This window comes from Jaculus jaculus, chromosome 11 (genome assembly GCF_020740685.1).
Source record: "Jaculus jaculus isolate mJacJac1 chromosome 11, mJacJac1.mat.Y.cur, whole genome shotgun sequence".
In the NCBI taxonomy this organism is placed as follows: domain Eukaryota; kingdom Metazoa; phylum Chordata; class Mammalia; order Rodentia; family Dipodidae; genus Jaculus; species Jaculus jaculus.
Window position 1 is genome coordinate 2,715,882 of NC_059112.1, and position 24,968 is coordinate 2,740,849.

Genomic DNA, 24,968 nt, shown 5'->3' on the forward strand with positions numbered 1-24,968 from the left:
AAAGTCATGTTAGCCCTATAATGTCCTCTTTCTTTTCTTTCAAGGCTATTTCAGCTTCACAGGCTCCTTTATGTGTGTATCTGAGTTAAACAGTTTGTTAATTTACAAAAAGAAAAGGAGAAAAGAAAGAAAGAAAGGGAAGAAGAGATCTGGGAATTTTGGTTGAGATTTCACTGAATCAACCTTCAAAGAATTGCTGTGTTCTCTTCAAACCTCTAAGCAATCTACACCTCACCACTTCTAAATGTCCTCTTTAACCTTCATCAAAAGCACTTTGTAGTTTCTCAGCCTCCAGGCCACTCACACTTTCCGTCATCTTCCCCCTAAGCAGGACAGGTACCTCCCAAAAGCTCTCATCATGCTATTATACACGGTCCCTCTGCCACAGGGCCCTGCCACGAAAGGCTTTTTCTTCTACTGCAGCTGGTGGATGCCCATTCATCTCCCCAAACTCTCCCGAAACAGGTGTGGCCATTTGCCCCTCCAGACTGGTCTCGCCCTCCCTTTGTGTCTGAACAGTGTACCATCGCTCAGTCTGGCCCCTGAGCTTTTGCTTACATCTGCATCAAAACAACTGAAGACCAGCGGCTACACTGAGAACAAGGCCTTCAGCCAGGGAGGGCTCACTTAAGGGATTTTAAAACTTGGAAATAAAATGCTGATTAAATTTGCTCAAAGCAACCACAGAGCTGCTAATATGTGTTTAAAAAAGCCATTGAGGGGGCTGGAGGGATGGCATAGTGGTTAAGGCATTTGCTTGCAAAGCCAAAAGACCCAGGTTCAATTCCCCAGGATCCACATTAGCCAGATGCACAAGGTGGTGCATGCATCTGGAGTTCATTTGCAGTGGCTGGAGGCCCTGGTAGGCCTATTCTCTCTTTCTCTGTCAAATAAATAAATAAGTAAATAAATAAATATTTTTTAAAAAGTCAATGAGTAGAGGATGGAACAAGATTGAGAAAAAAAAAAAATGTTGAGTTTCCCTGAATTCTACAAAGCATAGTATCTTCTCACATTATTTGTCAGTAAACTGTCCATTTGAACACATAGGTGGTCGTTCATTTAAAGGTCAATGTGGTGCATGACCCCAGATGTGCTTGTCTTGGGGACGTCTGCTCTGGTCACTGAGGGTTCAGCCTGTGGCGATGCAAGTCCATTCTCTACACCAACTGCCGCTCGTGGGTCTATTTCATTTTTGATTGTTTTTGACAGAATGTATTTCACACAATGTCATCTAAAGGAACTATAAATTTTCATAAATAAGCAGACTAAGAAAAAAGAAAGTTGGAAAAACTTTATTCTATGATAGAGAAATCTCAAACAGAAGTCTTCATCACGTCATGACAGGGTGTTGGCTCTAAATCAACAGAGACGTTCGCCCCAGACTGCAGACTCATAAATCTTCTTATTTTCCCCTGAAACACAGAGTTCATACTGAGCTCTAGTTAAGTGGGTGGGGACAGAAGGTCACTGGATCTGTTATTTTACATCAGGGAAGTGCTAGGTAGACCTTCAAAGGACATTCTCTAAAAAGCCTGCAAAGTCACCTAAAATTTTCTTTCAGCACTTAAAACAAACCCTTTTAATTGAATTACTTGATTGAATTAATTGAATTGAATTGAATCCATTCTTTTTAAAGAAAATGAATGGCATGTTTTAGGATCCCAATCACTAGGGATTGATATTTAGGGGGAACACTATACTATTACCTTTACTATTTTATTGTTATGTTATTTTCTGAAATCTTTGTTACCTGAAATTCTTTAGACTCCCAAAGCAGCACGAGTTCTTAAAATCAACTTGGGACCCTAAAAGTGAAGAATAGATGAAAAGACTCAGGTGAAGGGGTAGACGAGTGTGCCAGTCATGGAGTGAACTCTGCAAAATGTGCTGAATGCGTAAGACGGTACACTAACCAAGTCAAAAGTAAAGAAATTAAAGAAATGCATTTCTGGACTGGAGTGATGGCTCCATGGTTAAGGTGCTTGCCTACAAAGCCCAACAATCCGAGTTTGAATACCCAGTTTCCAAGATGCACAAAGCAGTGTGTGCCTCCGGGGTTCATCGGCAGCAGCCCCGGCATGCCCATTCTCTCTCTCTCTCTCTCTCTCTCTCTCTCTCTCTCTCTCTCTCTCTCTCTCTCTCTCTCTCTTTCTCTCTCTCTCTCTCACACACACACACACACACACACATGCGCGCGTGCACACACACACCTTGTAAATAAACAGTAAACTATTTCTGATGCCAGGTAAGATGGTGGGAGCCAGCGAAGACCAATGACCCACTCACACCAGCAGGAAAGTCTTTTCTATCCTAACCATCAAGTCCTTGTCTGTTCTCGCCCCACCACACTTCCAAGTTCCTAGAAATTAAAAGATTTCTGTAAAAAAGCACTGCTATTTGCTGCTATTCTCTACATCTCAATCAATGTCTTGTCAAGTCAGAGAATGTTGCTTCTTTTATGCAAACTTACCAGAAATGATCTATATCCCTCTCACAGGTTTTGTTCATCTTAGACATCCTCTATCAAATGTTCACATTCAAATTGTTGTTTACAGAAAAACCGTATGTCTCTAAAGACCATCTGGTTTTAGACTTTGCATTTAACAAAGCCTCTAGACTTGGCCATGTTGACACAGATAAAACTTAATTTGGGATATCTTTTCAAAACTGAGTGATGGCATATCCAAATATATTTAATAATGCAAACAAAAAATTACAAAATGTAGCCAATTAGCTTGATTAGGATAATCATTTTAGAACATGCACAGGCATGAAAATATGGTGCACACCTTAAATAATGCAGTTTTAATTTTCAGCCATAGTAAAGTAAGCCAGAAAAAATCATTTTTTAAATGCCATATGAAGTGCCCATTTTTAAAAAGCAGCCAATAATAAATCCAGCTAAAATTATTGAGTAATTGGATTCAGATAATTCCTCCTTTCTAGTGTGCTGACATACAAAGGCATGTTTCTGGGTTCAAAAGATGTCTTATATGCTCCTAATATCTTGCTTAGATAATGAATATACTATCAAACCTTTTTGATCTATTTCATGAAATAATTTCATTTTAAGCCAGAAATAGTCTAAGTTACCATCAATTGTTTATATATAGACTTAATCATTTTATCTACTAGGAAACAAATCAAAATTACTAATTTTCTTTATATACTTAACAATACATCTTCCTAATATTTAGTGAGGAAAAGGGGACGATTTTTTAAAAATCTCATCAAATTTATAAATTAATTTTTACTTATTTACTAGAGCCAAAGAGAGAGAGAGAGAGGGAGAATGGGAGCTCCAGGGCTTCTAGCCACTGCAAACAAACTCCAGATGTGTGCGCCACCATGTGCATCTGGCTTACTTGGGATCTGGAGAATTGAACCTGGGTCCTTAGGCTTCACAGGCAAGCACCTTAACTGCTAAGCCATCTCTCCAGCCCCTGAATTAATTTTTTTGTTTGTTGTTTGGTTGTTCGAGATAGGGTCTCACTCTAGCCCAGGCTGACTTGGGATTCACTATGCAGTCTCAGGGTGGCCTTGAACTCATGGCAATCCTCTTACCTCTGCCTCCCAGGTGCTGGGATTAAAGGTGTGTGCCATCACGCCTGACTGATTTCTAAATTAAAATTTTAATTTAATTTTTTTGTCTTTATTTTAAAGCTACAGATTTGCTGGGGTGTTCTCATTCTTCACTATGGAACCATGCAGACAAGTATTCTTCAAGTGAAAGCGTGTGCACGCACCTCTTCCGCAAAGCAGGCTTCCTGCTCCTGGGCTTGGCAGCACTTTTCCAAGAAGCTGGAGAACTCGGCGGTGACAACCTCATGCTGCTCCTCCGTCATTCTTGGCTTTTGCTTCACCAGGTTTATGAGCAGCCTGTGGTGTAGACAGCATCAGCACCGTGAAGTCTGCTATGTGGTGGTCCTGTGCTAAAACCTTCCTTGTAGAGTTTTTGAGTTTTCAGAGCCCCCGTGAAGTCTGCTATGTGGTGGTCCTGTGCTAAAACCTTCCTTGTAGAGTTTTTGAGTTTTCAGAGCCCCCGTGAAGTCTGCTATGTGGTGGTCCTGTGCTAAAACCTTCCTTGTAGAGTTTTTGAGTTTTCAGAGCCCCCGTGAAGTCTGCTATGTGGTGGTCCTGTGCTAAAACCTTCCTTGTAGAGTTTTTGAGTTTTCAGAGCCCCCGTGAAGTCTGCTATGTGGTGGTCCTGTGCTAAAACCTTCCTTGTAGAGTTTTTGAGTTTTCAGAGCCCCCGTGAAGTCTGCTATGTGGTGGTCCTGTGCTAAAACCTTCCTTGTAGAGTTTTTGAGTTTTCAGAGCCCCGGCAACCCCCACCCTGCACCATCACTCCATCCACCCGTCACCGGACACTTCTCTTTCCCTCTTTCTCTCTTTCTTTCTCTATCTCCCACTCACTCAAATAAATAAGATTTTTAAAAAAGAAAAGAAAACAGAGGGCTGGAGATATGGCTTAGCGGTTAAGGCGCTTGCCTGCAAAGCCAAAGGACTCAGGGTCAATTCCCCATGACCCACATTAGCCAGATGCCCAAGGGGGTGTATATGCACGCATCTAGAGTTTGTTTGCAGTGGCTGGAGGCCCTGGCGCACCCATTCTCTCTCTCTCTCTCTCTCTCTCTCTCTCTCTCTCTCTCTCTCTCTGTCAAATAAATAAATAAATATAAAAGTAAATAAAAGAAAATAGAACTTTCTTACTCTTGCTTCATCTTTTGAAGCTCTCTACCCTGAGCTTGACACAGATCTTTGTGGAAGACGAATTTGTCTTCAGAGAACGGTGGAGGGACGTAGGTCTCATCCACCACCAAGCTGGTGATGCACGGCCTCCTGTTGGAGTACGAGGAGTTGCAGCACTGGCCGATGCTGGGGTTCACAGGCTTTGCTTCGTGTCTGATGCACAGGTGTCCGATGAAGAGATCAGCCTGGTTAGGAGAAGAAGAAAATGAGTGGTTTGTTTGCTGTGTGAACTAGTTGAGTTTTACTTTTGAAATACAGAGGATCACAGTGCAGTAGGGGCAGTGGAGGGAGAAGAGAAAGGGTGGTGAGAAGGGTTTATGATCATGGCATATAGTCTATATATATGCAGGTTATCGATAAAAAGTTTTGAAAACACCAAAATAAACAGCTTGAAAGAAAAAAGTTAAAAATGAAGCGGAGAATCACTTTCTGCAGTTGGAGTAAGTTGCATAGAACTCTTTCCCATCTCCCGACACAAACATGCATACGTAGACGCACACATATATACGCACAGCTGATAAACACGGAGAGAGAGAGCGTGTGTGGATTTAAGGAATTTCTAATGTCAAATCCATCCACCTTCTACAATTCAGAGATATTTCTTCAACACCTACTTATAACTGAAGTAGAGTTAGTGCACCATAAGTGCACTATCTCATCAGGCTAATGCTGTGGGCGTTGCTCCGATTACTCAGGAAGGGAACCATCTTATGAGAATGGGACAACTTTTATTCTCAAATGTCAAATGAGAAAAGCCCAAGCTTGGTGGCGAAGTATTTTTCCCAGTGTGACAGGGAGACTGAGGACAGTTATTCACAGCCCACAGCCTCGCACGCTGAGGAATTCAACCAGTGATTAAGGTGACACTTAATGACAGAAAACTCTTCGCCCCCTAACCTTTAGTGAAAAATCTCCAAGATAAGAAGAGTAACAAATATTTTCCAAGGAGGAAATGGGTGAGCAATCGTGCTCACACTTGTGACCTTGAGGGATGAAATTAGGTTTGTTCAATGACGGAGTGTTAAGGACAGCTTGAGAACTAATGGAAAGCTTCATTCTGTGCTGACGTGTGGGACACGAGGAGCTGCAAAGCAAAAATGACTGGTGTCGCCCGCTGGAAAGCCGTTTGCTATTCTGAACATGGGACCCAGCCCGCTCTTTACGGCAAACTCAATCAAAGGGAACAAGTGACTCCACATACCACTGTTGAAATAATATTGTACTGCAAAAGGCACAAACCTAAGCATGGCTAAAGTAAAAATGATTAATTGTTGTTATCGGGGGTTAAACTTTTCCTTCCTTCCTTTAATCTTTAATACTAAAATAAGAATCTAGGGAATAAAAAAGGAGTAAGTCGCACACCATGTTGGCTATTCTCTTTCCTGTATCTGAAGCTGGCTAGGATATTGTCGAGTGAACTGAACTGGCTGCACCTCTTCCAGCCGTTCGGCCACAGGAGGAGAGGCCACAGGCCGGCCGTGGCGAGCCGCGTTTCCACACCGCTGTCCGGTGGCCTCTGCCCAGCGCCTCCGCTGCCCGCGACCGCGAGGCCCCTGGGAGTCAGCGCGCGGACGAGCGACGGAGCGAGGCAGACAGGCACTCACCGCGCCCTCGCCGCAGGCAGACCACTTGTCCTCGCCCAGCTGGCAGCAGGAGGCGGCCACGTGCACCATCTTCCCGGTGAGGTCCAGGAGCTCGGCCGCGCCCAGCTGCGGCGCCTTCCGCGTGTACAGCACCAGCAACCTGCGGGCCAGCGGCTCGTGAGCGCGCGCCGAAGCCCACCGCCCATCGCACAGTTAGATTAAAGACCTTGTCTTGATTCACGTCTGTGTGTGTGTGTGCGTGCGCGTGTGTGTGTTGGGGGACAGTAAGCACGTGGACACCAGAGGGCAACCTTGGAGGTTGATCCTCAGGTACTGTCCACCTTTTTTTTTTTTTACATTTTTTAAATTGTTTTTATTTATTTATTAGAGACAGGGGGAGAGAGAATGGGCGCACCAGGGCCTCCAGCCACCGCAAAGGAACTCCAGATACATGCACCACCCTGTGCATCTGGCTTACGTGGGACCTGGAGAATCAATCCTGGGTCCTTAGGCTTCGCAGGCATGACCCTTAATGGCTAAACCATCTCTCCAGCCCCTGTCCACGTTTTCTGAGACAGGTCCTCTCATTGGCCTGGAAACCTCCAGGTAGGCTACACTGGCTGGTCAGGAAGCCCCAGGGACCTGGCTGTTTCCACCTCCCCAGCACTGCCATTACAGGTATAAAAGGCCATTCAAGGCTTTTTTTTGTTTGCTTGCTTCTGTTTTTCAACATAGGGTTTCACTTTATAACCCAGGCTGACCTGGAACTCACAATGTAGTCTCAGAGTGATCTTGAACTCATAGTGACCCTCCCACCTCTGCCTCCACAGTGCAGGGATTAAGGGTGTGCACCACCACACCTGGCTTTTTAAAAAAAAAAAAAAACTGTGCTGGGGATCAAACTCAATCCATCAGGCTTGCACACCAGGAGATTTACTGCCTGTACTATCGTCCCAACCTCACCTGACAATAATTTCAAAGCAGCAAAATGAAGTCAGAAATTCCCAAGTCCTCAGACACATACTCGTTTTGTAAGTGGTAGTCTCCCATCTTCTGGAAGACAGTACAGCTTCTCCTGGCCAGCGCCTGGCTCTCCTGAATGGGCTTCTGCAGTTCTTCCTCCTGGAGATGCAAACAAACGACACACCTTCCTCTCCGCCTGGACACACAGCTTCACAGGTAATATTAACCGGGATTTTATTCTATGGTGAAACCAATCTGAGAAGCTTTAAAAAGTGTATCAAGTAAGGGGCTGGAGAGGTGATCTAGTGGTTAAAAGCAGTTGCTTGCAAAGCCTGACAGCCTGGGTTTGACTCCCCACTGCCCACATGAAGCCAGATGCACAAAGTGGTGCACGTGTCTGGAATTGTTTGCAGTGACAGAGGGCTCTGGTGTGTCCATTCTATCTCTCGCCCTCTGTCTCTCAAATAAGTAAATAAATGGAAATATTTTTTAAGAAAATCAAATATGGTAAAGTATGGATTTTGAATATTAAAGCAAATGAACTTCTGGAAGATCAACTTTAATACTGTGTGAATAGTAAATTATTTGGTGACAGAATTCAATCTTTGGATAAAGGATTACAGTTTTCCTGTTTAAAAATTTCTTGCCTTCCTGGAACTGTCAAAAATGAATATTATCTTTATTCTGTGCATCAGATGTTTCCATTTCTTACACAAGTCATTAACTGTTGATTAATCATAACTTGTGAAGAGCTAGATGGCTAGTTCATAGATATAGCCAATTTCTGGTTACTAAGAGCTCTTGAGCAGCATTTCTAATGGATCACATCAATCCGCTTTTACAGACTCTCCCCCAAATTCCTCTCCCCAAAATCCCTACCATGTTGTCTTGGCACTCGAGTGGGTTTTCAGACTGGAAACACTTCTCCAGCTGCTCCTGGTAAGTTTTAGCGACCCTTAGAATCACTGGAACTGCGAGCTCAGGATGTCGCCTCGAATATTCGTGAAGATAACTGAAATGGGTGCAGAAAATAGGTTGTTGGAGCTATAGCAAAAGAAGCCACTAATTCCCTAATTTTTCCTGCATAATAATTAGGGCATATAGAAGTTAAAAAAATCTGGAGAGGGCGGGATGGAGGAAGGGAGAGGAGGGAGGTAAGGACAAAAGTAGAGAGGGAGAAGGGAGGAGGGGAAAAAGGGAGTAGAGGGGCTGGAGAGATGGCTTAGCGGTTAAGCGCTTGCCTGTGAAGCCTAAGGACCGCGGTTCAAGGCTCGGTTCCCCAGGTCCCACGTTAGCCAGATGCACAAGGGGGCGCACGCGTCTGGAGTTCGTTTGCAGAGGCTGGAAGCCCTGGCGCGCCCATTCTCTCTCTCCCTCTATCTGTCTTTCTCTCTGTCTCTGTCACTCTCAAATAAATAAATAAAATATTAAAAAAAAAAAAAGGGAGTAGAGGAGAGAGGGAGGGAAGAAATCAACCAGGATTTGTACTCTACGGATGACAAAGACTATTAATAGTCTCAAATGGTCTGGTGGCATTCTATGAAACCGTAATATTTTCAGGAAAATAGATGAAACTGGCAGTTATATGTTAAGTGAAACAAGCCAGACTCAAAAAGACGAATGTCGCCTCTTCTCTTTCACATGTGGAACCTGGATTTGAAATTACATGTGTGTGTTGTACATTGTGTGTGTGTGTGTATATAAAGTTTTTTAAAGGAAACAAAAATTTTTATTTTATTTGATATCTTACTTTGGCTTTTCAATTGTGGAGTTTACATCCATTAATCCAACAAATCTTTTTCAGCACCCACCTAATGCTACATTGCCTTATGTGGTGGAGAGTGGTACTGTGTAAGATGAAATGCCTGCCTTACAGAAAACATAAATTATAGGGAAGCAGATGCAAGCTTAAATTGGTCATCCATCTTGGGGAGTGATAAATCAATGAAGAGAAGTAAAGAATACAGGAAAAGAGATGACACCAAAGTTCGCAGGCAGATAATCAGCATGTCACGAAGGCTCCTCTGGGCAGTTGTAGGGAATGGAGACCAGGATTGAGGAAGTGCCAAGATCTGGGCACAGTGAATTCTCAGCTGAGAAAAATTTCCCCTCAGAATACCCCTTGTAATTGAAGAACTGCTGCCAGGAAACAAATTGTTTCCAATGTGTGCACATGTACAAACATAAAGATAACCCTTGAAGTTATTAATCATGCTCCCATATTATAGATATGGGTAGGAATTACTTCTTACCACCAATAAAATGTCAAAATGTGTCTCTTAAACCTGGTCTAGGTTTTAGTTTGCCTAATTTTATTTAGCAGTGCAAAATAACTGTGAATGCCTAATTTTAATGCAATGAGAGTAACATCTTCAGGGAATGCTAAAAGGAAAATTAGGCCATTATTTTCATGACTGTATTAGAATTGGACTTTTAAATTCAGAAAGGCCCTCAGAGATCATCAAGTGTAATGTCCTAAGAACTACACAAACCCCTCATCCAAGGGCACCTAGCATAGAGAAAGCTGGATTCACCTCACTGCACGCTTCCCTGAAAGGCAAGGAAAATGAAAACATGGCTGTCACTTATACAACAAACCACTCCTTCGTAATTGTCTCTGAAAATGTTTTCATTTCCTTTTTTAAAAAATTAAATACATAGCAAAAAAAAAATCTTTTCCAATCAAAGACCTTTTGTCTAGCATTATATCTTGAGTTATAGTTTGGAGACATTTTTTTCATTTGGACATTTACCAAGGGCCCTTCTTACCACAAAGGTATCTAAGCCCTGGCAGCTCAACAATGGCCTGCACGTGGGGAACCCGTTTAGAATGACAGCCCTTCTCTCTCCAGAGAGACTGACTTTAGAAAGTCCAATGCAGGCACTGCGAAAGTCTGGCCACTGCAAGACAGGCCCTTCCTCCATCGCTGGCCGCCTGCATGGGCCTGTTGGAGTTCCCATCTTCACTCACGCACAGAAGTACCCTCTCACGGTTTCAACAGAAACACAGCCGGGGCCTCGCGCCTCCCCTCAGAGTGCCTTACCTCGCCATGAACATGGTTTTCTCCTCCGAGGAAAACTTGCTGAAATCTCTGTCTCCCAAAAACCTGTTCAGATTTGGGCCCAGACCTTCGGGCGCGGCTTCATTCTCTGCATGAATGATGCAATGGCCGAGTTCAAGGGTGGGCAATTTGCAGCATTCTGCTATCTTGCTTGACAGATTCTCTTGTTGGGAACATATATATGACATAATTTTTTCCTGCAACGAGGAAAGGCAAGTGTAAGTCTGAGGGATTATTCTCTAAGGTGGGACCTCAGAGCTAGAAAATGAAGAGAGGGAGGGAGGAGAATGGAGAGGATCGGAGAGAGAGACGGTTGTAGGGGAGAAGCAAAAGCCCATTTTTTTTTTAAAAAAAAAAAAGCATCCCGTTTTCATGCTTTCTTCTCACTTTTGCTTTCCCTCACTCCTTTCCAATTATCAACTGTTCACATCCTCTTTCTATAGCTGCTACCTAAGCACTAACTTCTATTTTAATTTAAAAAGCCTTCATAAACAAGATGGAAAGGTGCAGCTCCAGTCAAACAGCATCTTTGTGTTTGTTTAGTGGGAGGTGAAACCTGGAGAGCAAGCTTCGGCCTCCGCTTACCAGGACGACCTGCAGTGGCGCGCTATGACCTCCAGAGGGCAGTCTACAGACGGTGACCCTGCAGTGTCCCGGACAGAGGGGCTGCGTGCTCTCCTTATTCAGCTGTTACAGCCCAACTGAAATATCCACTGAAATGAATGCTTGCAACTTACATGAAAAAGAGTGGTTTGTTACTGGCTCTGAAAATTAAAAAACTAAATCTTAAGAATGACTCTGGAAAGCATCAAAATGTTCATTGGCAGACCTGGAAAACAGACCTTAAAGAAAACTTAAAAACATAAAAACAGTTCTTGCTGCTGTTCCTAGTATGCAGACAAATCCTTCTAGATGTGAAGCTAAGCGCGATAAGATGTGTCCAGCAGCCTCTTTCACGGCAGCTGGGTACTCTCCTGGCACCATCCCCCACATGCCCATCCATACACTGTGCCTCTGCCAAGGTGCCCCCAGACTGGGCTGAGATCAGCCTCTCCAGGCCTCCCTCCAAGCTGTCTGAGCCTCCTTGGCGACACAGGTACCCTCCTGTAAGTCGGGAAGACTGACTTCTTACACGATATCCAGGAAGTCAAGAATTATTCCAGAATCATCCCATCCTTTGACCACCATTAACTGACTATAGGATCTGTGGCTAGACGTTCGGGGTGTTGTTGAGTTTGCCTACAGCCCTTTATTCACTCCGCTCTTTGCCGAGAATACATGTTTAACCATTCAACAGACTATGATAGGCCAGGCACTGTTCTCCAGAAACAATGGCAAACAAAAGGCAGTCCTTAACTCCAAGGAGGCCCCTGTCCATTCTCTCCGTTCAGACTGTAAATCCCTGGATGTCAGTGAATGCTTTCCTAACGAGTGGCTGACAGGCTAGCTGGTGGGAAGGACTCAAGATCTAACTAGCAGACATGATATATATGTCAAATCAAGTCATGGTGGGCCCCAATGTCACAAAGAATGTGGGGGTCGTGAATCCCTGAAGTGAAAGCCAAGGGGCTGGGGAAATGGCTCTGTGGGTCAAACGCTTGCATCAGAGCAAAAAGATCTGAGTGCTTTCCTCTGAGCCCATGCAGAATTCTGGGGGAGGAGAAGCCAGGTGGATCCCTAGGGCTCACTGGCTAGCTACTCTAGTCCAATCCAGTCAGTGAGCTTTAGGTTCAGCGAAAGACTGTCCCCAATAAAAGAGAGATGGGTGGTGACAGGAGGAACACTCACTGTCAAGCTCTTGCTTCCACGGGCACGCATATGACACGCACACACACACGCCAGCATGTATATGTACAGTCACACATAACCACATGTGCGCACACATCAAGGGGGAAAGATGGTTTCACTTTACTTTCAGGAAGTCTCTACCTTTCCTGGGTCACCTAATTACTATACAGAGACCAAGGCAAGCGAGGCCACCTTCTATCTTAGAGTAAGACCAAAGCAAAGGGTGCAGAAATGGGCTCTTAGGAAGGAGGCGGGCCTCCTCACCCCATCCTGCAGGCACTCCAGCACGTTGCCTCTGCAGCATTCCTCGTGAGTGTGGGCCACGTCCAGGGCCAGCTTCTGGATCTCAGTGAAGTTCGCTTTGGAAAACTTCTGACTCAGCTTAATCACAGTCCTGGAGAGAGGGGGGTTCCAGTCAGTCTCAGTAATCCACCCTGGGGGCACAGTGTTGCATCATCTGGGGAGTATTAGTAGAGTTACAGCCCCAAGGGATGAGAACTGAAATAAACGACTTGTTTAACAGGAAAGGAAACATATCTTAAGACTGATCAATTTCTGCCCCATCTTCCAAGGCAGTCACTGTGAGCTGGTCCCCTGCATGACTTCGAAGTGTTTTATCTTTTCCTGAAACCTTTCTTAGGGATTAAGATGAGCCCTATCGTTGCTGTTGATCCCTGATGCTAAGCGCTTGGGGTCTCGGTAGTGAGTAGACAGGCTGAGTGTGCAGGCACACATCTGTAATTCCAGTGGTCTGGACATGGAGGCAGGAGTTCAAGACCAGCCTGAGACACATAGTGAGTTCAAGGCCATCCTGAACTATAAGACCCTGTCTAAAAAAAAAATCAATTTAATAAAAGAGTGAACAATAATTAAGAGATGGACTATCCTATAAGAATGGTACTTGCTTTTCAATAGATAGAAAAAACAAATTTCTGAGGCTCCAGGGAAGGGTGCAGATGGACAAATCAATGCAGTAGAAGAAGAAAGTGGAACTGACTCAACATGGTGATAGGCATCAGGCCGAGGCATGTACTGTGGGCAGAGGGACGTGAGAAGTCATGGCCTCTTCCCTCGGCGTGCTCCGTCACACGTGAAGACCTGCCTGAGTGAGGCTCTGCTCCCTCCAGCAAGTGGGGTGACTTGTGTCATTAATATAGAGCCTGTAACTTTGATAAAGTCACTGTAATTTTAACTTCTATTTTACTCCTAAGATACATTTGGGCAATGTACTTCATGGGTCAGTCATTGAATTTCTAATAGAATTGAGAGGTAATGCATGACTTCTGTTGAAAAAGAAATTCTAGCCAGCCTTTGGAACTAGCGGTCTGCATCATACACAGCACTTTTTTACAGCTATCATTCATTGAACAAGCCAGCTCTGGCTACACAGAACCACCACTCTTTAATTAGGAGTTGAAATGTTTTGCTACATTAGAAAGGTTTCATTATGAAAGAATTAAAGAGTGTTTTTATGAAAACTAAAATTGTCTTGTCACCTGACAGGGAGTTTTAATATTATTGTTTCAAAGGAATATTCTACTGAGAAGCAATGGTTGACATAATGGGTATTAGAACAGATTTGGAAGCAGTTAATATAAAGCAGTTCGCGTTAAGTCGCAAGTTTGACATGACTCTTAAAGGAGGCTGACCCACTTTGTAGGAGGGCCAGGAAGATGTGGTCTAATGAGATCAGTTTTAGACAGAAAACTGCAAGTGTTCATGAGAACAAGCAGCGTAGACCTCCCCCAAATATTACTTCTGTGAGACTGTTCTTGTTGCTGGTTTTTGTTTTTTTTTTTTTTTTTTTTTTTTCGAAGTAGGGTCTCACTGTAGCCCAGGCTGACCTGGAATTCACTATGTAGTCTCAGGGTGGCCTTCAACTCATGGCAATCCTCCTGCCTCAGCCTCCTGAGTGCTGGGATTAAAGGTGTGCACCACCACGCCCAGCCTGTGAGGCTGTTCTATCAGCTTCCTACAAGGGCTGAGATGTCATGATTCTCATCTCAGTGTCGGAAACCAAAGAAGACTTCCCACAGGTGACATTGAGTAAAGGTAACCCGAGTTGTAAAATAGTAATTCTACAGACCCACACGCTTCCCCTCCAAAGAGCTTCAACTTACATGGCCTGGAGGTTTCGGGTTCCAAATTTTCTTGTTACTGCACATACATGCTCATTTAACAAGCTGTTTTCTCTTAATTCCTTTGCAATCAGTGCTGTCTAGATGTCAGAAACAAAGTGTTAAGCAAGCCTGTATTTTCTTTGGTAAGATCCAATAATTGGAAAGAACAACAAGTTTAAGTAAAATGGAAACATGTATAAAATGAACTTTTTTTTTTACTAAAACTTACAAATACCGTGTATTTTAGCACAACACTAGTCATTCTTTCTGTCATTTAAAAAATACCTCAAAAACATTATAATTTTGACACTGGGAACCATTAATAAACAACTATCTTGACAGTGTTAAGACAGACCAAAGCGTGCTGATTTCTGGTCAGTTACGTATGCGTGTGTGTGAGTGTGTGTGTGTGTGTGTGTGTGTGTGTGCACGCGCATCACCATCTCATGGTGAAGAATTCTTACAAAATTCTTGGGATTTCTGGTGGCAAGTGGTGACTTACAGATATTCTAAATCTCTGAGCCCAAGAAAGTCATCCACTTCCCTAACCCGAAGCTCCCTCGTTCTTTAGATGACAATAGCAACATGCGAGTTTAACGTAAAACCTGAAGAACGAATACCAAGCATGTTCACACTCTTTACTTGCTTCTCTCCCCATTGGCTTGTCATTTTCCTCCCCATTTTCATCCACCTTTTCTCTGAAATTTAGATTATCATCTCTTCATCCATCATTGTCCCTCCTTCCCACCAAAGACCCTTCCTCAATAGCAATTCTTAGAGGATGCATCCGTGAAAAACAGTGAGTCCAATTTCTCACTTGGAAACATAAGTCAAGTCTGGTAACACTTGCTTGGAATCCCAGCACTCAGAAGGCTGAAGCAGGAGGCGTGTCAGGAGTTCGAGGCCAGCCAGACATACATAGCAAGAACCTGTCTCAAGAAACAAAACAAAAACAAACAAACAAAAAACAACAGTCTACCCAGACTGCTAGAGTATGCTGCATCTTTCAGACATGCTGAGTTGAAAATGTGAAGAACCCATGGGTTTCCAGTCTGTTCTTCTTTGGTGGAACTTGGCGTGTGTAGGTTACCTGTCAGTCACCTGTGAGGACTCTTGCTCTACGTGTGTATGTTTCATGTTGGTGTGAGAAACTGTAGCTAGCAGCTCACTGTCTCTGTCTGCAAGAGAAGCACAATTCACTTCTTTGTTCAACTTGTAGCTATTAAATCATTGCTTTTATATATAACTATTACTTCTGCTTTCTTTAAATATTCAGCAAATATTTTATGAAACCATAAAGTACATATATTTTTACCTTGATCTAAATGTGTATGGTCCCATTATGAGTGCTTTTTTGTTTTTTGCTTATTGTTTGTTTGTTTTTGAGGCAGGGTCTCACTCTAGCCCAGGCTGATCTGACACTCACTCTGTCATCCAAGTTTGCCTCAAACTCACAGCGACCCTCCTACCCCAGCTTCCCCAGTGCTGGGATTAAAAGGTGTGAGCCTCCATGCCTGGATATAAGTGTTTTTAAAAATAAATACATTTTTATTTATGAGAAAAAGAGAAAAGGAGTATGCCAGGGCTTCTTGCCACTGAAAATGAACTCCATGTACATACATCACTTTGTGTGTCTGGCTTGTCATTAGTACTATGGAATCAAACCCAGGCCATCAGGCTTTGCAAGCAATAGCCTTTAACTGCTGAGCCATCTTTCCAGTCCTGTTTTTAATTATAGATGTAAAATACAATTTCATTTGTAACTGGAAAGATCCAATAAAAACAACATTCATTTGGACGAAGGAAAAGAACTGTGTTCTGTTCTGAGAATCACATTCTTCACATGAAGAATATTTCCACTTTTCACTTTATTTTCCTGAGCCACAGCCAAGCGAGGTTTTGGTTCAGCTATCCACACAACACAGTACCTTTGTCTGGAAGCATTCCGCGGAGTTCTCAGCTTTGCAGCAAGCTGGAATCACTTTACTGTAACCAGCAGCCAGGGAAAGAAGCGTGGGCGCATACGTGAAGGGGTTCCTTCTGGCTGCTTCGTAGATGTACCTGGGAGACAGGCAGCGCCGGGACACTTACAAGCACACCCAGGACAGGCTGCACAGCCTGGAACAGGTTTCTGGGATTTGTTCAAACATACAGGGAATGGCACCAGAACGTGCCCATGGGCATTCTCGCCACTGTCCCTAAAGGGGAACTAACTGGTTATATGCTTTCCAGATATCGTCAAGTTTCTTGCAGTATCCCCAGGGGGTGGGGGGGGGAGACCTACCACATTGTTCCAGATTCTATTATGCAATCAAATAGGCAGAAATGTTAGGATTTTTACTGAAAGGTCTTTTTCACTGTGTACTAAGATGTGTCTGAGGAGGCAGCCAGGCCAGACGTGGGTTAACACAGAACACAATTACCCTTTGGGGTGCTCTCCACTGTAGGGAAGAGGGGGACCCCCTCTCTGGTTTAGGCAGTAGACTGGGAGATGGGAGGTGAAGAGGGAGATGCAGACATCCCGGATTCATGATTCGTGTGTGGCAAAAATGTGCCCTTGGCCCATTCTTTTGTCTTTCTAAGCCATAATTCCCACGTCATCCAAGTGGGGGAAGGAAGAAGGCAGGAGAGAGTGCAGCGTTGAAAGCTGTTGGTACACATCCATCCAGGCCTCCGCGCCAAGCTCGCTTATCCCCACAGCACCAGGCACCAAATGAATCCATCTAAGCCTTGGCACACTCCTTTTTAAACACAGAACGTATGGCTCCCTGGCCTCTGGAACACGCACGGATTTCTCCCCTGTAGTTCCTCACTTTAACTTGCCCACTTGCATATTAGCGTTGCTCACCATCACTGCTGCAGAGGCCAACATCTGTGTCCCACCCATCCAACTGGCAGGATGCGTAACGTGATGCAAACGCGGGTTACGCACAGCCCCACGTTCCGCTCTCCCTGCTTCTCCATCCCTTGGAGTCCACCCATGGACTCAAACACTACAATCTGTTTGGTACTGACCACCAGAAAGGGTTTTCCTTACTTGTTAATGAACGTCTCCCTGCTTTCTTCGTACTCTTTGCAAGTCTGGTCATGTTCTGGAAACTGGAAGGGTGGGATGGATGCTGGGCTGATCTTCTTGTGTGCAAGTACACAGCGATGTCTTTCCTCCCCGCTTTGGCTGCAGCAGGCCGACAGTCCATACTTTTCAGAAATTTCCTTCTCATGGCAAATTTCTTCCAGGAAGACAGAGAGCTGTAAGAAAGAAAAGAAAGGAAAACCCAAGTCAGTGGAACACATGAAAAGCTTTCTAATATCCAAATCAGATTAAGAAAATTCCCCACAGTACTTCTAAAGTGTTTACTTTCAGCCAATCCGATGCAGTGGCTTTCTCTGGTGGTTGTGAGGATGATAAAATTTTAATTTTCAACCTTTACTAGTACATATGACAGGCAAGATTATTTTATTTTAAAATAAATAGTCATGAAATAATTTGTCTACCCTCTTGATTCTAAAATTAATTTATTTTACCCTTTTATGATATCAACAACTTGGCTCCAGGATATAGAAGTTTTATTTTTTAATAGAAAGCACATTTCAGAAATAGATATTCCATGTGGCCTTCTTAAGTATTCTAAAATTGGATATTATTTTCAGTTAAAAATAAAAATGAAAAAAGTTAAAAGTAAACATGATTTCAAAACTGAATAAAAATAGGATCACTTTTAGTTAGCTACAATGTTTCCTTCTTTACTACCTTAATTTTACCAAATTATATAACAAGGTCAGTATTCCTCAAAGAGCCTCCAAGGAGAACACACACTTCATTCATCTCAGGACTTTAAAAAAAAAAATAATCAGGGCAGGAGAGATGGCTGCCTGCGATGCCTAAGGACCCAGGTTCAATTCTCCAGGTCCAACATTAGCCAGATGCACAAGGGGGCGCATGCATCTGGAATTTCTTTGCAGCGGTAGAGGCCCTGGTGTGCCCTCTCTCTCTACACTCACAAATAAATTTTAAAAAATGCTTTCTAAAAATCATTATCTTACTGTTTATTCCTGGCTGTCTTGGAACTCAGGGAAATCCTCCTGCGTGCTGGGATTACAGGTGTGAGCCACCACACCCAGTGATCTCCCAGAAAATTTTCACTTAGCTCTCACAACTTAATACATAAAACATCTAAAAGTGTTACTTGGACTTATTATTCTCATCCTACTTTTTTTTTTTTTTTTTTTTTTTTTTGAGGCAGGGCAATGGCTAGCCTGGACTCACTATATAAACCAGGGCCTGGTCTCAAACTCACGATAATCATCCTGCCTCCGCCTCCCCAGTCTTGAGAACATAGACGGGCACCAGCACATCTAGCCCAATCCTCCTTTATGAAGAAACCTTTAAATTTTACAGCGATTGAGACGCTAATTGAATATCAAGTCTCAATAGGAAGTGTATGAGGCATACTTTGTGAGCATATCTTGAAAAATTATCAGGACAAGCTGAAAATAAAAATGTGAAACAAAACTTCTCCATGATCCATGCAGCTGGGAAGCAGAAAGCACGTGATAGGTGAGAAGGGCCCCTCTGCAGGGCGCCGGACACACTGCCTTGCGCCATCTCAGCCCCACTGGGCATTTTACTTCGTACGTGGATAGCTCCAGCCAGCATAAAGTCCACTGCTACGCTGAGACCAAGATTGGGCTGGAGAAATGCTTAGTGGTTAAGGCACTTGTCTGCAAAACCAAAGGACCCAGATTTGAGTCCCCAGGACCCATGTAAGCCAGATGCACAAGGTGGTGCATGCATCTGGAGTTTGTTTGCAGTAGCTGGCAATCCTGACGTGCCATTCTCTCTATCTTTCTCTCTATGTATGTCTCAAACAAATAAATAAAATATGTTTTTAAAAAGAAAGAAAGGTAATAACTCTTTTGTGTTGACCTTCTACCTTGAGACTTTACCTAGAGTTCCAACGTAGGGCTGAGGAGGTAGCTCCTTTGTCTAAGTGCTTACCATGCAAGCATGAGGACCTGAGTTCAAGCCCTAGAGCCCATGTTAAAAAGAAAAAGAAATCTGGGTGAGGCATCTCCACGTGGAATCCCAGCACCTGGTAAGCCGAGCAGGGCAGGTCCCTGGGGCTTCCTGACTCAGGTTGGCCTTTGTGGGCGGTGAGAGGCCCTGTATCAGTAAAGATGCACACGGACATGGCCTGAGGAGTGACAGCCCAGGTTGCTCTCTGGCTAACATGCACCATGCACACATGTGCCCCTGTGCACACATGAACATACACACGAGATAGAAATAAAGTTGCAATTTAATTGTTTTATAGATCTTTTAAAAATATTTAGCCTTTTTGTTTTGCTTTATGTTGTTTTTTTTTTTTTTTGAGACAGTATCTCACACACACTAGCCCAGGCTAACCTAGAACTTGATTTTTAACCCCAGGCTGGCCTCAAACTCACAGTGATCCTCCTACCTCAGCCTCCTGAGTGCTGGGACTAGAGGCATACACCACCACGCCTGGATTTTTTCAGGGCTTTATTTTTATATCATTGTGTGTTTGCTACATGTGGCAATCTTAATAATGTGTTCTGAATCTCCTATTTGCTGTGGCATAGGGCACAGTGCGATGCAGCTATTGAGGATGGCGGCTCAGGATCCAGATGACCTAATTTAAATCCTGGCTCCACCATGGGGCAGTGTTCTTAAGCAAGTGATAACTTGTTTATGCCTCAGCTTCTACTGTTGAAAAATTAGCCTGGATCTCCTAGCATTATTCCAGGATGTAATAATATTTACAAGCAAAGTGTAATGTTCTATCAAAGGCTTCAGCTAAGGTCTCAAGACACAGTACATCCATCCTGCTCCGTGCAGTCTTCCATGTCATAGTGGATTATCAATGCATTTGCAGCATTCCCTAGAATGGTGCCAGCCACATTTATATTTTTTTAAATTACCTGGGCTGGAGAGATGGCTTAGCAGTTAAGGTGCTTGCCTGCAAGGCCCAAGGACCCATGTTTGGCTCTTCTGATCCCACATAAGCCAGATGCACAGGTGACTCAAGCGCTCAAGGTTACACATGTGCACCAGGTGGTGCGCGTGTCTGGCTAGAGGCCTTGGAACACCAATTCATTCTCTCTCTCTCATAAAAATAAAAGCCAGTCTGTTGGGCTTGCCTCAAAAAAATACCTGATACTACTGTTATTGTATAAATCTTTGAATCTCAAGACTATTTTAGACTGGACTTAATGTCATCCCTATGTCATAGAGAAGAAAGTTCCAAGACGTGAGTATGTCCATGATTATCCAGATAATATTTTTTTATTATTATTTTTTGTTTATTCTTACTTATTTGAAAGCAACAGACAGAAAGAGGAAAAGGCAGAGAGAAAGAGAGAGAGCATGGACGTGCCAGGGCTTCCAGCCACTGCAAACAAACTCCAGATGTGTGCACCCCCTTCTGCATCTGGCTAATGTGGGTCCTGGGGAATCAAGCCTTGAACCGGGGTCCTTAGGCTTCACAGGCAAGTGCTTAACCACTAAGCCATCTCTCCAGCCCTATCCGGACAACCTTATTCTGGAAGTTTGCCTCCTAACCACCATGCTCATGTTGAAACCGCTACATTTCTTCAACAATATTCTTTTGTAACTCGGGATCAATCTAATTTTCCCATACAACATGAGTTCAAGTTCAACACAAGCCTTTCCCAAGTCTTCTCTTCCTCATTCCCCAGTGGGGTTAAATAACAGATGGACTATTTTTGTTTTTACTCACTCACCTGGTCTTCTAAACACCCTCCCGGCTGCTGGTCATTGGTGGGTTTCTTAAGCACAGTCACCACGTCATTCACCATTTGGCTGACTTCCTTGTACGTAGCATCTTGAACCGTCTGTGCAAAGAATATGGTGGCCCTGGAACAGAAACACGGGTGGAGGCGTAAGGGGCGCACTCACAGCCCCCCACTCTCGGGTGTTTACTGCTGTTGCGCTCTGGTGGGTTTTGACGGTTATTTTCCTCTTCTGACCTGTTCAGAAGGTGACCTTTGCTACAGATGTATGTAGAACTCACCTGCGGTCAGTCAGCAGGCGACGCCAGCCCTCGCTGTTGTCACTGCCATCCCCCCACAAACACAGACGCTGCAGTTAAAAGTCAAAATAAATGCACTTCCCAAAAGAATTGTCCCCCTCAAGTTTTGGTTGCCCACTCACTGTGATGCACCCATCATTTGGAATAGCTGCCTTGATAGTTTCCTTTTTACACATATAATTTAAGCCAAAGTTCAGCCATCAGGGCTCTGACCAATGTCTGGCCTGAGTTTGCAGGCCACACACACTGACTGAAAGCGACGTCTGTGCGGTGTCTGCGCGTAAGCAGAAGTGGCAGCGCGCATCTTTAAATTCCTTAGCGCACACTTCGGAAATACGGTGTGCAGTCAGTTCCCAGAGAATAATATACTCTCAGCACATAACAAAAATTCAGAATATGTTGCCTCCTGTGCTTTGCTATTACGACTAAGCAGCACCCAGATAGAAACCATTGGACTTGATTCCTGTAAGAACTAATAAAAAAAAAATTACTGGATGGATGCATAGCTGTTAATGATGAGAAACTAATTTCAGTTTCAAAACTCTGATTTGGTTTGCTCCATGGAATTCCATCTGCGGTAATAGTCGAAGTTTGAGTTCTTCACTTTAATGTTTACTAGAAGTCACTTTTCTTTAAATTGTCCAATTTGTTTCTGCAATTTAAAAACTCACAAGGCTGTCCAATTTCATTTAATTACCTAAAACCTTGCTTGTGTATCTAACATGCATTTACATAAGCAACACTTACAGATCCACAAAGTTCTTCTCTGCAGAGCACTGATTGGAATCCAATGTGGAAGCTGGAAAAGAAAGGAAGGTGTAAGGGTGATGCTTGCAACTACAACCCTGCACAGAAATGTCTGCCTTTAAGCTGGGACTGTACAACACCAGCCTGGGCTACAGGGTTCCAGATCAGTCTAGGCTAGAGTGAGGCCCTGCTTAAAATAGTAATAAAAAAAAATCAGATCTAGGCAATTTTAGCACTGAGAGATTACCAGGGCTAAAGGTCTTAATTTTACACTTGAGAAAACCAGGAACTAAGGAATTATGTCCACTAGGACAATTATAGCTAACCTGTAACACTAATATCCAGGTTTCCTATTTCCTGATTGCTTCATTCCCTTTGTAGTGTCATATTCTACTGGCTTAACTCGGCCAGCCTTTGAACATAATCATGCCACCCTTTGTCCATTCATATACCAGTCACGGTGCTGCTGTTCAGACAGCAAATACTGCCTCATTCTCCTGAATTAAGAACAAAGATGTTACTTTTCTTTATCACTCTGTGGAGATTTTGTATGTGAAAAAGCTGGGAGTATGGCCCGGAGTACCAATATGCTGGCTTTTTTTTCAGAGTAAATATGCATACCAATTAATGAAATGTCAAAAATCATGAAGCCTGGAACATTGAACATAGTGCACACAGAACAGCTGCAAGTTATAAGCCTCTCGTAACGCGTATTTATCTTTCATTTAGATATATCCACCCATTGACTGTGTCCCCTCTGTGTGCAGCACTAAATCAGATTCATAAATCAAGACATACGAGCAAACACAATGCAAGCACTTCTAAGAGTTTTCATACAGCGAAATAGCAGCAAAACTTCCCAAGGCATCTCACCTATTCCATATGCATTTCTATGCATCATTCTGCACTCGGCAGAATTTAGTAGGAAGATTAAGAAAATCGATAGCCTCCACTTCATGACTGCTACTTCGTTGACAGCCGTGGTGGGACCAGAATACAGAACAACCTACGAAAATTCTTTTATAGCCTCCACAAGCCATGCCTGTTAACTAGTAACCTTTTGTTAGCACACATATTATTTCCTTACGTTGAAAATGGGGCAATTTGCCAATAATTAACAGCATAGGGTCATTTGTATCTTATGGTCAAGGACACAGGATGGAAAAAAAAGGAGAAAAAAATCTTGCAAACTCATTTTAGTTTGCAAACATTACAAATATTCTTCTCCAACTAAAATATTCAAATGGGTAAATTTCCTCTAGGTTGCATAATAATGAATTCATTTCAATTTTATAAATTAATGTGCTCATAAAGAAAAGATACCACAGTTCAAATAAGAGCATGAATTCTTTTCAAATATTAATCAAATGCATATCATGTGCCACCAAACACTTTGTTTGACCAGCTCAGACTTTATTAAATTATTATGTAACTATTTTGCTCAGAAATATTTTTGCTTTATGGGCATGTCAATAAGATTCATTTTATTTAGCTTAACAGAAAACTAACTACATAACCCCTGATAAAATAAGCCCCATATTAAATTTATCTATGGCAAAATAATTTTTAATGTATGTCACAGCTAAATGGGTCATCAGGTCACCCAGCAGCTTCAGGCTGTAAGCAGTGGACACCACTCTACTTCTGACTTAAGGAAGAGCTCCGTTCATAATGTCCCTCTTTTTTGTTGGTTCCCAATCTGGCCACATGGTAGAATGATTGTAGAAACATTTTAGATTTCCAGTGCCTATGTAACCTGTAACTAAGATCAATATGACCAGAACCTATGCAGTTGGGACCCAGACATTAGTACTTTCCAAGACTCATAGGTGATTAATTATTCTACAGTTGAGGTTATAAAACCAAATGACTAGAAAATGAATATAGTACATTTAGATAATGAATAAGATACAGACATCCAAGTAATTTGTGGGATAATAGTTAATGAAATAGAAATTTACTCAATATGCTTCTCAATGGAAAACTGTACATGTACTGATCTCATTTATATGTCTCCCCTATCTTGCTTATCCCACTCAGATAAAATATGTAACAAAGCACAGGAATAATAGACTTTGGATTATAGGATTACAAGTAAATCTTCCTATCTCTCACTGTTGAATGAAAGAGTGAAATCAGTTTAAATTTGTAAGTAAACCGAGTGTATATTTCAATTATACATAATACATAAAATTACTAAGGTATACATTTAAATATTTATAACATGAATAACACTGGCCAAGTAGAATTCCCACTAACTTGTTAGCCTTTTGTTTGTTTATTTCTTTGTTCTATCTTGTTCCATTTTCATTTTCTGCTGGGTGGCCACACTGCACCTTGTCTCTTAAAGGTGTTCTTTCCTATCCATCCATGGTTCTGTGAAGCACAGCCACATTCCTGACAGGAAATTTTACTCACACGTATGAAAACAACAGCATCAGCTATGAAGAAGTAAAGCATTGGTCATTAAGCACTTGTTATGAAGAACTGAAATGTGGTTTTATGATGCAAACGCCAAAGCCTATGCATGGTGGATGGGCAGGACCCAGCATTCCGTGGATGGGTAAGGAATGTGTTATGCTGAGAGGAGAGCTTGGGGGTCATTTGGTAAGTCTTAGGTGCTAGGAGATGGGAGCTGCCTGTTTTACTCTGGCTGGTGAGTTGGTGGTTGGTCAGCTGTGACTGGCTGGCCTTGAGCTCATTATCTTTCTGTTTCATCTTCTTCCCAAGTCCTAGGGTGACACGTGTGCACCATCACTCCTGAATAACGTATTTATAGCTTTACCAATCTTGTCTCCAGGTTTATGTGAATAGATTTGTAATCTACAAGGCTGCACGGTCCAATATCATTATCTTATCCAAAAGTCAGAGGGGACA

General features: G+C 43.0%; 1 protein-coding gene across 1 annotated transcript; it reads right to left on the bottom strand.

Annotated features, from left to right (window-relative positions):
• Nucleotides 1-1,279: 1,279 nt before the first annotated feature.
• On the bottom strand, nt 1,280-23,085 carry LOC101601568 (alpha fetoprotein). The gene is made up of 15 exons (XM_004665351.2): nt 22,965-23,085; nt 22,092-22,143; nt 21,037-21,169; nt 17,309-17,520; nt 16,200-16,332; nt 14,272-14,369; nt 12,416-12,545; nt 10,346-10,560; nt 8,181-8,313; nt 7,363-7,460; nt 6,360-6,498; nt 4,717-4,940; nt 3,750-3,882; nt 1,754-1,808; nt 1,280-1,415 (listed from the first exon to the last, which is right to left on the bottom strand). Exons 1-14 carry the CDS (start codon nt 23,047-23,049, stop codon nt 1,764-1,766), a joined length of 1,830 nt encoding a protein of 609 aa, XP_004665408.1. The 5' UTR covers nt 23,050-23,085; the 3' UTR covers nt 1,280-1,415; nt 1,754-1,763.
• Between the last annotated feature and the right edge of the window lie 1,883 nt (nt 23,086-24,968).